Here is an 18024-nt window from a genome sequence, read left to right on the forward strand (position 1 = left end):
CTACTCGGGAGGCTGAGGCAGGAGAATGGCGTAAACCCGGGAGGCGGAGCTTGCAGTGAGCTGAGATCTGGCCACTGCACTCCAGCCCGGGCGACAGAGCGAGACTCCGCCTCAAAAAAAAAAAAAGAAGAAGAATTTTCAAATGTAGATAAATGCTAAGTTTCAAATTCCAGAATATGGTGCTGTTTCACCAAATTTTTATGTTGGGGTTTTATCCGTAAGTAGGGCAAATATCAACCAACCACTTCACACTGGCTCGAAAACTCTGATCTAGCTTTCACAAAATCTTCCCAAGCTCTATTAATTGAGTTAGTAAATACCACTGACAGCAATTGCTTTGGGAATTGTACTTCCCAGAAATGATGTTTTGGCTGTGGACACAAACAAGAGACATGGAAATTGAACAAGAAGTAACCCAATAAAGTACTCAGATGTCTAGTGAAAAAATGCCAATGTGTTACGATAAAAACAAAAATCAATAAAGTGACATTTCTTTCCTTTATCTTGTTTACAGTTCTTTGCTGGAGTCAGTTTAAAAGCAATGACTAATACTAAACATTTTCTCTCCATCTGATGCTCTGAAGAGATTTTTTCCTTACTATAGAAATATTTAACAAGATCATTTTCATAGCCTCAACATGAAAATGAACTAGTGGAACTAATGTGATATTGTTAACAATCAACACTCACGTTCCCAGAAATAATTTACAGGTTATGTTGAAGAGAAAATTACATAAGATTTCTGGAGATGCATTCTAGGAATATTAAGATTTGGAATTCTTGGCCAGGCATGGTGGCTCACGCCTGTAATCCCAGCACTTCGGGAGGCCGACGCAGGCAGATCACCTGGTCAGGAGATCGAGACCTTTCTGGCTAACATGGTGAAACCCCGACTCTAAGAAAAATACAAAAAATTAGCCAGGCGTGGTGGTGGGCGCCTGTAGTCCCATCTACTCAGAAGGCTGAGGCAGGAGAATGGCGTGAACCCGGGAGAAGCTTGCAGTGAGCCGAGATAGCGCCACTGCACTCCAGCCTGGGTGACAGAGCGAGACAACATCTCAAAAAAAAAAAAAAAAAAAAACTAGAATTTTTTACCTATTTCTAATTAAAGAGTAAGTTTTAGGTTAGGTATGATGATATAGTAATGATATAGTAATTCTTAAAGATATTTTATTTAAATGCATTTTTATTTCTCCAAATCACAGTCTTCTGGGTACAGGAGTACAGGATGTGCATTGCACAATATTAAGGGCACCATTCACTCAAACTAGATGTGAATGTCACCGCATGGGATAGTTCAGTGCTTGTGAGCCTGCCTGGAAATGTTAGTTTGAAAACTTTTAAGGGCTATAATATTCTGACATAGAGTAGTTTAAGTTCCTTAAATTAGTAGGTCCCGTTAATGCACTCACAAAATCTGCTACTAGTGAGCTGAAAGCTGTTATCAGTTTCATCGCAGCCAGCTTACACTAAGTGATTTGTTATGATCTATAACCCAGATAATATGTTGTCTATTTTCAGAGTTGATATCAACTTCTTTACAGTGATGAATGAAAACTTCCCCTGTGCTGTAAAGTTTTATAACTCTTACCCATTCAGACCTACTGTTAATAAAAATTCTCTTCATTGCCAGAAAGTGAATAAAGGCCTGCAAAGGTCACATGGGAGAATGCGATTGTCAGGCTGTTTTGAGTCCATAGCCAAATGCAGGCCAAGTTGAGAAAACTTGATTCCAAACACCCAGTTTCCTCCCCATTGTGCCTCAATGCTTTAGGTGTAATTATTTATTCTGACTAAAATCATTTGTGATTAAAACAAAGATGTCTTTTTAGATTTCTAAGTAGGCAGATAGCCATATAAATGATACAACAGTTATATCTCATATTTAAATTCTAGATGAGTACACATTCCTTGAGGGATACATTCTAGTTCTGTTTGTTTTTTGAAGGATAGTGAATACTTACAGATTTGGCATCACAATTGTGAATTACAACCATGTCTTTATCACCATCATTGTCATCGGTATCATTGTTATCACAGGCATTTGTTCCCTTATTGAGTAATAATTTGCGTTATGCACTGACAGTGTGTGAGGATGTGCACGTCAATAGGCATGAGGAAACCCCTGCCCTGAATGCACAATGGAAATGCACATTGCAAATGCACATTCTCAGTGAGAGCCCTTTTAATACCCTTGGGTTTCCTATTTGCTTTCTTACTTTCTTAGTGTATGACTACTGTTTTTTTTTTTTTTTCTTTTGAGATGGAGTCTCACTCTGGTCGCCTAGGCTGGGGTACAGTGGCACAATCTCAGCTTACTGCAACCTCTGCCTCCTGGGTTCAAGCAATTCCCCAGCCTTAGCCTCCTGAGTAGCTGGGATTACAGGTGCCCGCCACCATGCCCGGCTAATTTTTGTACTTTTAGTAGAGACGGGGTTTTGCCATGTTGACCAGGCTGGTCTTGAACTCCTGACCTCAGGTGATCTGCTTGCCTCGACCTCCCAAAGTGCTGGTATTATAGGCATGAGCCACCATGCCCAGCCATGTATGACTACTTTTTACAGAAATATTCTTTTTAAGAGAAGAATTATATTTGAAAGAGTTTGTTTTAAAGACAGTATTAAAGAAGAAGCAACTTAAGCAAAAAGTATTCAGTCATCAATAAGGACTTATTGAGTGTCCGTTATGTGGGAGGCATAGGTCTGGTAGTATGGACGTGGTGTAAGACAGACAGATTCCCTTCTCCCTTGGAGCTTAAAATGGCAACGATCTTCTCTGTCTGCAGAGTAGGAGATTAAAAGTGGAGTACAATATAATTTAGTGCCGTAGGAATGAAATCATTAGCAGTAAATGGCTTCATATCTATGCAACTGTAAAAGAAAATGAAAGTCAAAGTAATAATAAAAATAACAAGAACTATAGTAGCAGACACAAGAACATCAGTGTATATTCCTCTTGTTACTAAATATGAACTGATTCTTTGTCTGATTTTCAGGGTGGGTAACTAAGAAATTGCTGTATGTGCATTTACAAACAGGAAATGTTTCCTAATGTTGAAAAGCTTCACCTTGTCACTGGGCCAGTAGAGGCCTCTATGTCCCAGGGTGCTGAGTGACACAGAGAGAATGATAGTTAGAGAAGGAGCTGGAGCCTTGGGGTGTGAAGGGTTCACGAATGCTGAGTAGTCTGATAGACTCATTGAGAAAAATTATTCTTTATGAATTTTTTTTTTTTTTTTTTTTTTTGAGACGGAGTCTCGCTCTGTCGCCGGGGCTGGAGTGCAGTGGCCGGATCTCAGCTCACTGCAAGCTCCGCCTCCCGGGTTTACGCCATTCTCCTGCCTCAGCCTCCCGAGTAGCTGGGACTACAGGAGCCCGCCACCTCGCCCGGCTAGATTTTTGTATATTTTTAGTAGAGACGGGGTTTCACCATGTTAGCCAGGATGGTCTCGATCTCCTGACCTCGTGATCCGCCCGTCTCGGCCTCCCAAAGTGCTGGGATTACAGGCTTGAGCCACCGCGCCCGGCCGAGAAAAATTATTCTTTATGAATTTTAAGGAACTGAGTGTGTCACCATCTGTGATGTGCTCAGTATTGTGTGCTTATCTTCACAATTATCTAGGCACTACAGTGATTAAGAGAGCACGCTCTCAAATCCAGTCACAAATCCACAACCTCTGAGCTGAGTAACAATACTATGACAATGCTGGGCAGGTTTTTCAAAGTCCTTAAGTTTCCGATTCCTTGCCAGCAGACTGAGAATGGTTCAAAGTGCATATTTAGTGACCAGAAGGATTCATAGAGGTAACGAAGATAAAACACAGTGCCTGGCAAATGATAAGTGCTTATATAGTAACTTATTTTAACTATTACAATATCATCACAACTCAAAGTTTTTAAATCTCAAAACCAGCTTTGCTAGGAGTTTCTATGACTAGTATGCTTTAATTCCTTGATTTTCAGTTAAATGGCATGTCAGTTTATTTTCTGAACAGGAATTTTTTTAATGATACATTTATTTGAAAAAAAATGTGCTACCAATATATTCTGTCAATTATACTTTTACTTAGATTATAAAACAAATTTTAAAAAACAGGTGGAAAATAATATATTTTAACTTTGACCCACATTATATTAATATTTTTGTAAGATCACATTCCAAATCATAAAGCATTATTTAGTACTGGAAAGTTATGTGGTTTTCAAGTTTCTAGCCAATTTTCCTTTGAAGGTCATGTAATCATAAAAACCAAAAGAGCTAGCAGGAAGAGAATGGCTTGGATAAAAGGATAAAAGAAGAAGAAAAAAGAAAAGTAAAACAAAAACATGAATTATTGCTAGAAATCAACAAAGATTGAGCTACAATTGAGAACTGTTAAATGGTCAATATTTTCACAGAGAAATAAATGAATTGTTAACTTACTTATTCTGGCAAATAATGACAATAAATTTTGGATACCAGAGGTGCTTATGCAACCTTGGTGGCTATGAGAATGATTCCTCATGTTCAAGTACTTTCCACTGTGGTTCAGAGCACTTACCTTTGACAGAAGAAGCATTCTAATGCACAGCTAGTGGCTTATCGAATTTACTATCTCCATAGTGCTGAACGTACATGACCTTTCAGCTTCCACATCCTAATTGAGACATGAAGGATGATATTACTAAATTCTTCTGTGTAATTTTTAGAGTTTTGAATTTTTCGTGTCCTTACAAATAATGTTATTGATGCAATTTATAAAATGTTATTGTGTTTGCTCCTGTCACAGGGGTTTGTTGTACAGATCATTTCACTACCCAAGTATTAAGCCTAGTACCCAATAGTAACTTTTTCTGCTCCTCTCTCTCCTCCCAGCCTCCAACCTCAAGTAGAACCCAGTGTCTGTTGTTCTTTTCTGTGTGTTCATGAATTCTCATCATTTAGCTTCCACTTGTAAGTAAGACTATCTGGTATTAGGTTTTCTGTTCCAGCATAAGTTTACAAAGGACAATGGCCTCCACCTCTATCCATGTTCCCGCAAAACACAAGATCTCATTCTCCTTTTGAACTACATAGTATTCCGTAGTGTATATGTATCACATTTTCTTTATCCAATTTGTTATTGATGGGCATTTAGGTAAATTCCATGTCTTTGCTATTGTGAATAGTGCAAAAATGAACATTTGCATACATGTGTCTTCGTGGTAGAATGATTTATATTCCTCTGGGTATATACCCAGCAATGGGATTGCTGGGTCAAATGGTAGTTCTACTTTTAGCTCTTTGAGGAATACTACTTTCCACAATGGTTGAGCCAACTTACACTCCCACCAACAGTTTATAAGTGTTCCCTTTTCTCTGCAACCTCACCAGCATCTGCTATATTTTGACTTTTTAGTAATAGCCATTCTGACTGGTGTTAGATGATATCTCATTGTGGTTTTGATTTGCATTTCTTTAATGATCAGTGATGGTGAGCTTTTCTTCATATGCTTATTGGCCACATGTATATATTCTTTTGAAAATTGTCTGTTCGTGTCTTTTGCTCACTTGTTAATGGGGTTGTTTGGTTTATTCTTGTAAATTTAAGTTCTTTATAGATGCTCAACATTAGACCTTTGTCAGATGCATAGTTTGCAAATATTTTCTCCCATTCTCTAGGTTGTCTGTTGGCTCTGTTGATCTTTTTTTTTCTGTGCAGAAGCTCTTAAGTTTAGTTGGCTCCCATTTGTCAATTTTTGCTTTTGTTGTGATTGCTTTTGATATCTTTGTCATTAAATTTTTGCCCATTCCTATGTACATGATGGTATTGCCTGGGTTATCTTTCAGGGTTTTTATATTTTTTGGTTTTACATTCAAGTCTTTACTTCATCTTGAGTTTATTTTTATACATGATGTAAGGGAGGGGGTCCAGCTTCAATGTTCTGCATATAGTGAGCCAGTTATCCCAACACCATTTATTGAATAGGGGGTCTCTTCCCTATTGCTTTTGTCAGCTTTGTTGAAGATCAAATGGTCATAGGTATGCGATCTTGTTTCTGGGCTTGTTTCTGGACTCTCTATTCTGTTCCATTGGTCTATGTGCCTGTTTTTCTAGCAGCATCATGCTGTTTTGGTTACTATAGCCCTGTAGTGTAGTTTGAAGTCAGGTAACGTGATGCCCCTTTGTTCTTCTTGCTTATGATTTCCTTGGCTATTCAGGCTCTCTTTTTGTTTCATATGAATTTTAAAATAGTTTTTTTTTTTTCTAGTTCTGTGAATGATGTCATTAGTAGCTTGATAGGAATAGCATTGAAATTGCTTTGGGCAGTATGACCATTTTAATGATATTGAGTCTTCCTATCCATGAACATGGGATATTTTTCTATCTGTTTGTGTCTACTGTGATTTATTTGCACAGTGTTTTGTATTTACCATCGTAGAGATCCTTCACTTCCCTAGTTAGCTGTATTTCTAGGTATTTTATTCTTTTTGTGGCAATCGTGAATGGGATTGCCTTCCTGATATGGCTCTCGACTTGGCTGCAATTCCTGTATAGGAATGCTAGTAATTTTTGTACATTGATTTTGTATCCTGAAACTCTGGTGAAGTTGTTTATCAGCTGAAGGAAGTTTTGGGCTAAGACTATGGGATTTTTTAGATGTAGAATCATGTTGTCTGCAAACAGGGATAGTTTGACTTCTCTTCCTATTTGAATGCCCTTTATCTATTTCTCTTGCCTGATTGATCTGACTAGGACTTCCAATACCGTGTTGAATAGAAGCGCTGAGAGAGGGCATCCTTGTCTGGTATTGGTTTTTAAGAGGAATGCCTCCAGCTTTTGCCCATTCAGTATGATGTTGACTATAGGTTTTTCATAGATGACTCTTATTATTTTGAGCTATGTTCCTTCAAAACCTTGTTTAATGAGAGTTTTTAAGATGAAGGGATGTTGAAATTTATTGAAATTCTTTTCTGCATCATTTGAGATAATCAAGTGTTTTTTGTCTTTAGTTCTGTTTATGTGATTAATTGCATTTCTTAATTTTCATATGTTGAACCAACTCTGCATGCCAGTGATGAAGCCTACTTGATCATGGCTTTTTTTTTTTTTTTTTTTTTTTTTTTTTTTTTTTTTTTTTTACACAGCATTTGGCTGTCACTAGTTGTTACTAATGCTAATGTAAAGTATGTGCTTTGGGACATTCTTAGAAGTGAGGGACAGAAAACACACTCAATAAAATAGCCCCTTTGTCTTTAGTTGAATCTGCTTTTAATGGTACATCCAGCTCATTAAATATTTGACCAGTCACCAGTCAGCATTCTTCTTATAAATATGAAAACTTGACAATGCAGTCTGGGAACACAACATTTCTATTAGCTTTGAAGGCATATGGGGTGCAATTGAATTTTATAATACTGAACAGTGGAATCTTGATATTTCGGAGACATAGAATTAAGCCACTAGAGATAAAAATGAGGAGAAACTGAAGCACAATTCCTAGAAAATGGTATATCTAAAGAATTATTTGGAAAATGTGGTAATACTATCTAGGCTCAGAACATTTTACACCATTTTCCAAGGTAAGGGCATCATCTACATAGTTTATCACTATTTTATTTGCTTATATCACAGTGCTTGGTAATTAGTTGTCCCAATTTTTGTTTAAGATGACCTTGAAAAAAATTAAGATATATCTACCAACTTTGCCAGGTTCTGCAAATGATCTTTTTAACCTTAAACTGAAGGAGATTCTTTACATACGTGATCTTGAAAAGAGTTTTTGGCCATTATGATGCATGTTAGCATTTGCAAGTTGGTTTTCGTACTTAGTACACCAGATATGGTTGTATATATTTTATATGCTTTATCTGCAATTTAGAGAGCAAGCTCAAGGTTAATGGACCTTCTAATCTTAAAATAATTCTTTCTTTTGGCACAAGAACTTGAATTCTCAGTAATTCAGCATGAAAACTTTCTTATTTAGTTAAGTGTTTTATTTTAAAGGTACTGGGCCCAATATTTACTAACCTATGATCACTAAGGATAAAAAGTAAGTCATGTAAATCCCTGTAATAGTGTAAGTTTGGATTATTGTAATTGGTGATGAGCTTCAGTCCTCTGCCTAGCCTATGTTCTCAAGGAATAGAGTAGTATAACATACTTACGTTCTTCGGCAGGGTTCGCGGTGGGAAATTTAGGAAAGGCTTAAGGCTGGGAAGATTACAGCCAGCAATTACAAGTGGAAAAGTTGATGATAAATATCTATGTACCCTGATTGGGCCTCCTGACCCATTCTCCACGGATCAAGACAACTATATGTGGCACCTACCAACTGGGAGATTTCTGGAGTTGTTGGTAGTGTCCTGGCCATCCCACCCTGCCACAAGATTCATAATTATCCCCATCAATGTTTAAGCAACAGTTTACAACCTCCAGGTAACATCAAACTATAACTGGAACCTGGAAGAATATGGGTCAATTAGCCAAATTCCTGGAACTTTCCTCTGTCTAGCTGCACAGACTCATCTTAGTAGCAATCTCAACATTGTATATTTTTCATCCTACTTAACCATATTATGGTGGGATTTCACAGTATAGGTACTACATCATTGACTATAAGACACCATTGATTAAAGATGAAATATTACTTTAAATACCACTAATAAAAGAAAAGGAACTTGACATACTATAAAATGCTATCAATTATCATGTAAATCTCAATTTCACAGATATTAAAATGTGAAAAAAAAATGTGTCTTGGAATCTATGAAATTCAGCCATTTAAATTGAGATAAAAACAGGTGAACCTACATAAAATATGATAACACTGTCTTGTCTTTTTATGGTATCAATTAATTAATTTAACTTTGGTTTTAATGACAAACTCAGATTAAAACTTTTTTTTCCAAGATTCTGAGACCTTTAGCTAACTATATCATATTATACTTTTCTTCTGCTTCTCCTTTAGCCTAGCATTTTCTGTGCCATAGGCTTTCTCAGGCTTCCAGTATTAGTTCTGATGGCATCATTCTATCTTGTCCTTCTTGATTACCATATAGGGAAAACTTCTTCCTGATAGTACTATGTTAGCAAAAGCCAAAAAGAAGAAAGATTGTGATGACACAGTGCATGTAAATAACAATATTAAGACTCCCTTTGATGTTCTTTTCTCAAACATAAAGAAGTTAATTTTCTCTGTTCTCTGACCATTTTGCTGCATTTAAAGTGATAAATTCCCTGCATGTTATTTGTTTGGTTTTTGAAAAACTTATTGAAGCTGTCAAAATGACTTTTAATAGTTTTTCTCTTATCCTGATTCTAGGCCAGTAATTTCGTGAAGAAGGGCCTCCAGGTTTTCAGCTTCTTCTAATTCCTCCTAGGTTCCTGCCTGTAATTTGGTTTGAGCCCACATCTTCAGGAAGGTCTCTTAGCAATTTCTGTACTAAACTTGCTTCCTCCTATCTCTTTGACCAATCAAAGGCTAAAAAAGTTATCTTTAAAAGTTCAGCTGAGTCCAACTGAAGCTTTTCCAAAGTAAATTTTACTAACAAAATGGAAAAAAAGCTTAAACTATTTTCAAATAAAAATTTAAAGTTCAAATACAAACATTTCTTTAGGTGATTTATTCATGTATTAATTCATTTAACTAACATTTATTGAGCCTCTGCAATATCCCAAGCACTGGGCTAGAAAGAGGAGATATCAAGATGAGCGTGACTAGTTGCGAGATACACATGGCAAAGCATGGTCATATTAGCTTCCACACTGGGTCATGGGAGCAGGACAAAGGCAATAGTTAATGCCTTTAATGCCACCTGGAGAAAGAGCTGGCTTTAAGAGGCTATGATATCTTGTCTGAGGCTGAAAGAATAGAATAGAAATATTCCCACAGACAGTGATGGAGAGTTTGCAGCCAAAAACCGCCCTTGCAAATGTCCAGGGCTAATGCTCCAGGGCAAGGTGAATGTATGTCTAAGTTTGGTAAAGGGTGAAGTCTAGAGGTGAAAAAATAAAAGATGTGGAGACCAATAAGTACAAAGTCACTTGATCGTGAGATTTCTGTGGGCCAGGTTTTATCTCAAAGTAATAGGATGCTGCTGAAAGGAGGACCATAATGTGGTCAGATTTGCCTCTCTCAAGAGCAATCCTCGTAACACAGTGGTGTGACTGATGGATTGGAAAGACGTTTTAAGCGAATATGGGAGAAGATGTTATACCAAAATATATTCATAAACACCCAAACAAGAAATCATAACTTGTAAGAAGGCAGTAATCATGCATTGAACTTACTAGTTAAACTTGATGATATGTTTCTGGAATTCAGGATAGAGACTTGAGTTTGAGACAAACGTTTGGGAATCACCAGGAAATAAATAATAGTTGGGATAAGAAAGCGAATGTCACACTGTACTGCAGTAAAGGAGAGAGATAATACCCTGGCCCTGAGCACTCTGGCATCTCATAGGCAGTTGCGTCAAGGAACACTAAAGAAGAAATTGCTTTCTGAGAGGTCAGAACAAAATAAGGTGAGAGGATCACAGAAACCAAAGAAGAAATATACACTCGTCAGATGATGCAAATGAATGTAATTATTATTTGGAATTGAAGTATTCCTTGGATTCAGAAATTATGAAAATTCAAGAGTATAGTGTGGGCCATTTCACAGATTTGTTGGAACCTTTTACAGAACCATTAGCCCAGATTTTACTGTCTTACCTCAGACTGCATAGACCTTGGGAATTGCCCTATTTATGATCTTATTTGTGATTCATCTTCTCTTCAAGAGAGCAAATAACTGCACAGAAGCCTAAGGAGCATCCCTTTAGCAGGTGAGAGTAGATAACTACTGTACATGGTTGACTGCCTCTCCTGGTAGAAACAAACCGTTCAGTAGTTCCCTGACTGTGCCAGAGTTGTTCCCCAGTAAAATTCTACGACTTGACTCTTATGAAGGTCAGAAGGTGATCTGCTCATATCCTCTTTCAGCAAGTGAACTAATAAATTGCCCTCAGTTTTGCTCTGGGCATATTTTTTCCAAGATTAGTTTCTCCCTTAACAGGAAGAAAGTTAAAAACTCTTTCTCTGGCCAATTCATGTTGGCCATCTAGTACAGTGGTCCTCATCATTTTTGGCATTAGGGACTGGTTTTGTAGAAGACAATTTTTCCATTGACAGGGGTGTTGGGGAGGGGGATGGTTTCACGATGAAACTCTTCCACCTCAGATCATCAGGCATTAGTTAGATTCTCAAAAGGAGTACGCAACCTATATCCCCGTAATGTGCAGTTCACAATAGGGTTCCCAATCCAATGAGAATCAAATGCCCCTCTGACATGACAGGAAGTGGATCTCAGGTGGTGTGCTTTCTTGCCTGCTGCTCACTTCCTGCTGTGCAGCCCGGTTCCTAACAGGCCATGGATGGCTACTGGTTTGCGGCTGCGGGGTTGGAGATCCCTGATCTAGTAGGTTTCTGATCATTGATGATTTTTATTGGTTTCTTTGAATATCTTAGACATATACACTTTTAGTATCACATATGAGACCCTCAATTTCTCAGCCAGTGTGTAGCCATTTGAATTTCTGAATTCTTACTGGTTTCCACTACTAGAAACACTGTATCATTTCCCCAGAATTTTCTTTCTTTATTACTGACCTCCTTCACCTTCTCCCCTTGACCTTCTGGTTGTAGTAATCCCATTCCGTCCTACTTCTGTATTCTACTGACCCAGCAAAGCTAAATGCACCCTGACATTTTCAAGCTTACTTCTGAATCAGGCCTCTGACCTATATTACTTTCGTAAATGATATGCCCTTTTTTCCCCCTCTTAAAAATTTTAAGACAAGTCATAGAGGACATATTATAAATGAAAGGATTCCCTCACCCCACATTATGGAAATATTATTACATACAACTTTTAAAACTCAAAAGTCATGCCTGTAATTCCAGTGCTTTGGGAGGCAAAGGTGGGAGGATCACTTGAGGCCAGGAATTTGAAAACAACTTGAGTAACACAGTGATACCCCATATCTACAAAAAAAATTTTTTGATAAAATTAGCTGGGCTTAATGGTGCACACCTCTAGTCCCAGCTGCTGAGGAGGCTGAGGCGGGAGGATTGCTAGAGCCCAGGAGTTTGAAGTTACAGTGAGCTATATTGTACTCCAACCTGGGCAACAGAGTGAGACCCTGTCTCTAAAATATTTAAAGTAAAAATAAAAATAAGTCAAAACAATGCATTAAAGGAAAAAAAAAACATACATGTTATAGTTATATACCCTAGTATTTTAACATCTTGTTGAAATTCATTTTTAGTTTTATTTCTAGTCAGCGATCTTTAAAATATTTGCTTTCAATACATATTGTACACATAATTTTGTATCATGACTTGTTCACTAAAGGTTTCTAAGTAGAAATATTATCAAATAAATATGAGCAAAGTTAAGTGAAATTTTACTTCAGCAGCAGTACCTAGATGTTTATAAGTCATAATATTAAGCCCCTTTTTATACATAATTTTTAATCAACTTATTTTTATTGAATTTTAATCACAACCAGTGAACATATGTAAATATTGTTAAAATTCACTGCAAGAAATAAATACTTTAAATATAACATCCAGAAAACAATATTATATTTGTTTTTATTAACTTCTTGAACTCAACTTGTGCTAATTCAGTATACAATATTTAATAAAATATTCAACATTTTCTATACATTTATTAAAGTGTTGTTTTAATTCTGATTGTAGAAGATGAGAAATCTTTATAATTATTTGTTTGTAATTTACCCAATTATGTATCAGGCCAGACCTTAAGAAAAGGGGAAATATTAGGCTAAAATATCAATGTTTTATTTATCCAGGAACTGCAGTCTGTATAGGTTTGTATAAATTTTGCTGCTCCCAATTTTTTGATCCCCATTTATTTTGCAGTCTAAAAATACTTTCAACAATGGTTAAAAAGAAAAAAAAAATCATTCAGGCCATCATCATATTGGCTTTGTTGTCATCAATGATTCTCTGCTCCTCAAGTAAGACTAAGCATTGCAGTCTAGGGAATCTTTCTGAAGTAGCAATGCCTGGTCCCTAATGTATACTCTTTAAGCAGTATTTCCATAATTATTACCTCTTGATATAACCTAATCATTTACAGTTATGAATATCAAATAGCTATCTCCTAAGTCAACTGATTTGTCTCAGTGAATTTATTAAAAATAAAGATGCATTTGTTAAAAATAAAAATCCCCTAATTATTCCAATATACCATTGAAAATATTTTCTTCTAAAATATTTAGCTCCCATAGTAAAAATCCTGTCTGGAAGACCTAGAAATGTCCTAATATGGCTGAAATACTAAATTAAAACTTAGTATTTAGTATTTGAAAAATGACAAAAATGCCACATTTTATTTTAAATAAACTATGAATGTCTCTAATATACAAATAACGGACCTGAAACATGGAAAATATTTCTGAATCTAATAACTCCTTTTTGAAAGTAAGTGACATGATTAAGCATCACTTTTCTACATACGTGGTGTGACATTTTCATTTTGTTCCAAGGTATTTTACTTTTTGTGTGACTCTTGAGTTTGTAAACATGCCATAATATTTAGTGATTATAAAATGATGATTTCATGGTTCTAGCTTAGTATAAAGGTAGCTCGACAGAGCAGCAAAATCGATTTCCTTTTTTCTTTTGTGGAAAGAGACAAAAGGAAATTGAATGCAAAATTTGCATTAAGACCATATTAGAATTATGACTCAACAATCTGTTACACATGAAGTGGAAACCAGGTGTATCCAAGTGTTAGTTATTGTGCTATTATATTCAGCCAATGGGTTAAGTTCAAACAACTCTTTGTTTAACTCATGCCGTGCTGTTACCCACAATGTTCCAAATGCATATGACCTGACACTATCTCTTGTTGTCTCCTCTTGCCAAAGGTACTCAGAGACAGGACTGTCCCTAGGCAAAATCATGAAGTAGTTGAATCTTGTGTTCATTCCCTACCCTTTTGCAATGAAAATCTCACCTTAGATTCTTCCCACCTTTCTCTCCCAAGGTACCTACTCTAGTTACTCATTCCTCTGGATTTACCCTGTGTTTTCCAGGGCGCTCATGCTAACTCCTGTTCCCCAATCACTCTTTGAGTATATAATATCCCTGCTCAAAAATACTCAGTCGCTCCGCAAGAGGAACTGGGCAATCAAGATCCTCCATCTTTACCTTTTGAATCTTATTTCCCACTCTCCCCTCCACATGTTCTACTGAAAATAGCTCACTCACCTTTCCATTTTTATTTGCGCACTTTTTTCCATAGCATTTCTTTTGGCTGAGCTGGCCTTGACTTCTCATCTCCATCTGTGGAAATCCTCTTCATCTTTTAGGTTCTGCTCACCTGTACTTCTCTACATGCCTTATCTGTTCACCCCCAGCCTCTCTCATCTGCACCCCATCCATACCACTCATATGGCACTTAACACATATTGCTTTGCATTATAATATTTATGTATGTGTCTTGTCTCCAGGCACTATGCTGAGTGCTATACAAATGTAATCTCTTTTAAATTTCACAACAATCTGTTGAGGTAGGTATTATTAAACCATTTAACAGTTGAGGAAACTGAGGCTCAAATAGGTTAAATAATTTGCCCAAAGTCACACTACTACAAGGTAACAGAGCTAGAACTTGAACTCAGGTCTGTCTGATTTCAAAACATATGATTTCCACTGTACCTTACTGATGTCAATTCCTTTCCATCTTCTGAAAGATAGGATGGGGGTTTAAGATGAAGAAAGAGGTCAACGTAGGATTTTTTCCTTAACAAATGTGTGTTGAACAAAGAGAGTTTATTGATAATTACTGTATTCCTAGCTAGAATTGTTTGGTTAGCTAGAATCTGTAAGGAATTCAAGTGAAATGCAAGAAAAAATTCTTAAGTGGCCAGAACAAATAAGCATGGCATAAAAAGAGAATGTTCAAGACAGTTTATAATTCAGGAGGGGCTGGATAGCATTGGTCTCTCTGAGCACCGTAGGAAAATAAGTACAAGGAAAAAGAAGTAAATGTGCAGTTGACTAGGGAAGGCTTCCTGTAAGTCCCCAGGACTTAAATGATTTGAGATAATTAGTAGACTGAAGATATGACTATCATCCTAAATCTCTCATGCACTAATAATATCTCTATTGAATGTAAAGTCCACCAGTTTTATTCTACCTGCAGTGCCACATCTTGGATAAATTAGGGGAGAGAAACTTAGTGTTCCTAAGAGGGAAATCAAATTCTAAATGGACAGCTTTTACAACTGTCCTTTCCAGTTCCTGAGACCAGAGAGTTTCAGCTAAGCCCTGGACAGCTCCATTCTGTGTTCAGCCTATGGCCAGGCTCCAGCAGGTCATGTGGCAGACACTTCATCCCTGGGAAGAATTTAAACTTAGAATCTCTGTTCATCTTGACACCACTAACCTTTTGCCTCTCCCAAAAAACAAAAACCCTTTTTTCATTTCTGTTGTTGTATTCTCTTCTCATTTCTCAGTCCTCCAGCTTGTCATATTATCAGTTGCATATTTCTTTAACATGAATGAGATTCTTAAATTTAAAGAGATCATGCAGTTATCATGAAACATGTGTTCTCAGTGCACCTCTGTTAACTTCTGACAGTCATTTCAGTTCTGTTTGCGAACTCCGTTTCAATTTATGTATGCTCCCTTTATACCAATTCCATTCATATATGGCTCTACACTTTTGTTCCTCATACCAATCTTCATAATAATTTAAAATTTATTATTTATGGAAAGAATGCATGCAATCTAAGCTGAAAGCAGCAGGCTATACTGTACATCAGACCTTCTGTTAGAAGATTGAGAATTGTCATGTCATTTATAAGCTAAATTTGAAGAATTCAATGAGCCCAACAAGAAAACCATCCTCAACCACAATGGAAAAATTTAAAAAAACTCAAACAGGAAAGATATTTTGTTTTCTTTAAAATGTCTATGGTTTCTTATCCTTTACAAAAGTCTTCATAGCTCATCCAAGTTTTTTCTAACTTTTTATTTTGGAGAATTTATAGACTCACAGGAAGTTACAAAATAAATGTACAGTGACGTCCTATTTACCTTTGACTAAGTTTCTCCCAATTCTTATATTTTAAGTAATTATAGTACACTATCAAAGCCAGGACATTGATGTTGATCTAATTCTGTTTTAAATTTGAAAAAAGAAAAAAAAATCCACGCTAAAGATAATCTGGACAGTTTTAAATTCCATTCAACACTGTAAGCTTTGTAAGTATTAACCATGTTGACAATCCTGGTAAACAAAGGATAGTATGCCCATAGGGCCACAGAGAAACTTTCCCCATATTGTTGGATATGATACTCAGGTCTAATTTAATTCTTGGGCCAATGTCATAGCCAAGGAATGGAAAGGAGCCCATATCAGAAGACTTGGGTTGAAATCTGGTTCTGCCTCCAAATGTGTGACCTTGAGCAAGTCACTTGACCTTTCCAAGCTTCAGTGTCTTCATCTATAAAATGGAGAAAATACTCCTCCTGCCTACTTCATAGGATTGTTGTGAGGATCAAATGTGATGATGTACATGAAGGAACAAGGTAGACTGTGAATCAGCACTCATGAAGTTTATATTCTTCTCAGAAACTATGTCCAGTTATAGAGAAGTGTACTTTTTCTGAGGTGGTCTTATTCCTAAAAACAAAACAAAACTACCTCCTTATTAGCCATGTGTTCTAGAATTTTCATCATATGTAAATGACCTCCCCTTTCTATCACTCTTGTTAAGGTAAGAAATAGCAATATATCGAACAAGCACTCTGGACTCATTACCTACACACCCTTTAGGCATACGGTCTATTTTTAAATAAATACTTTTTAAAACATTTTCTTCTTTAAGATTGAATGCATTTTAAGTAGCTTTTATTTTTATCCTAACTGCAGGATTCATTCTTACTTTTTTATCATGCCATGAGACGTACAATAGGTGTTCTTGACAATAGTGTGAAATTATAAGAATGTGAGGTTAGACAGTGGATGTTTCAAGAAATCCACTGCCATCCAAGCTGCATTGTATCTTGGTATGTCTGAATATATAACATAAACTCCCAACTCACTGGTATATTCTGGTTTGTGGATAGTAAAAATGCTAGTCTTGGCAGTAAGAGTAGAGATATATATAGAAGAAAACAAACTTAAATCATGGAAAGTAATGATAAGAGTCTTTGTGTGTACTAAATGTTTTGGGCACCACAATAAAAACGTTAAGATTTGTTTTCTTCCCTCTTTATCCTGTATATAGGCTGGCATGGCTTTGACCTATGACCCCACAGCTGCCATACAGAATGGGTAAGTAGATCACATTTTCTTTGTTTTAATTGTGAATAGATTTTTGAGCTCTGAATCAACACCAAAGAAAAATGTTCAAATTCGTTTTGCTTTTGTTTTACATCCTTAAACACAAACTTTAAGCCAAGTATTTTTCATCATTGTAATTTTTTTCTTCCTATAATTTTTTCTGATCTCCCATTCTCACAATGCCTCTGCTCACATTAAACCCTGTTCTGTCTCTCTCTCCTTCCCTCCCTCCCTCTCTGTCTCCCTCCCTCTTTCTCTGTCTTTGGAGAACAGGTTAAGCTAGACTGAGAGAATAATAACTCTAGAGTTAGCTTTCAAACACTTTTTGTTGTGTGCCCAAGTCAATTTATTCTTTCTTTCTGGTGATCAGGGAAATGATAATGGAGGAAAGTCAAGTTAGTAACTCAAGTGAATGCATCTTCATTTTAATAAGAACCTGGAAATTTGTATCCACCTACTTAGAACAAGTCATATAGCTTAAACTTCCTCCCCTGAAAAACAAGTGTGAAACTACATGGTGTAGCATCTCTAAAATTCCGTGACTTCTAAATATCTTTCGTTGAAACTTTCTTCTTACTTCCTAATATCTTTGCTTAGGCTGTCTTGTATTTGCCAATAATTATTTTTTGGTTGTTTGTTTATTTCTTTTCACTGTCTTTTATTTTGGTATCTCCATGGCTTTCAGTAGTCT

At 36.5% G+C, this 18024-nt stretch overlaps 1 protein-coding gene across 1 annotated transcript in view; it reads left to right on the plus strand.

The window, feature by feature from the left end:
* RBMS3 (RNA binding motif single stranded interacting protein 3) overlaps window positions 1–18024 on the plus strand; it is a 546693-nt gene that overhangs the window by 402330 nt on the left and 126339 nt on the right. The window contains exon 7 of the mRNA XM_030937919.1: window positions 17278–17324. Within this exon, the coding sequence (XP_030793779.1) occupies window positions 17278–17324 (47 nt within the window). The remainder of the gene's footprint in view (window positions 1–17277; window positions 17325–18024) is intronic.

This window comes from Rhinopithecus roxellana, chromosome 1 (assembly GCF_007565055.1).
Source record: "Rhinopithecus roxellana isolate Shanxi Qingling chromosome 1, ASM756505v1, whole genome shotgun sequence".
NCBI classification, from domain to species: Eukaryota; Metazoa; Chordata; class Mammalia; order Primates; family Cercopithecidae; genus Rhinopithecus; species Rhinopithecus roxellana.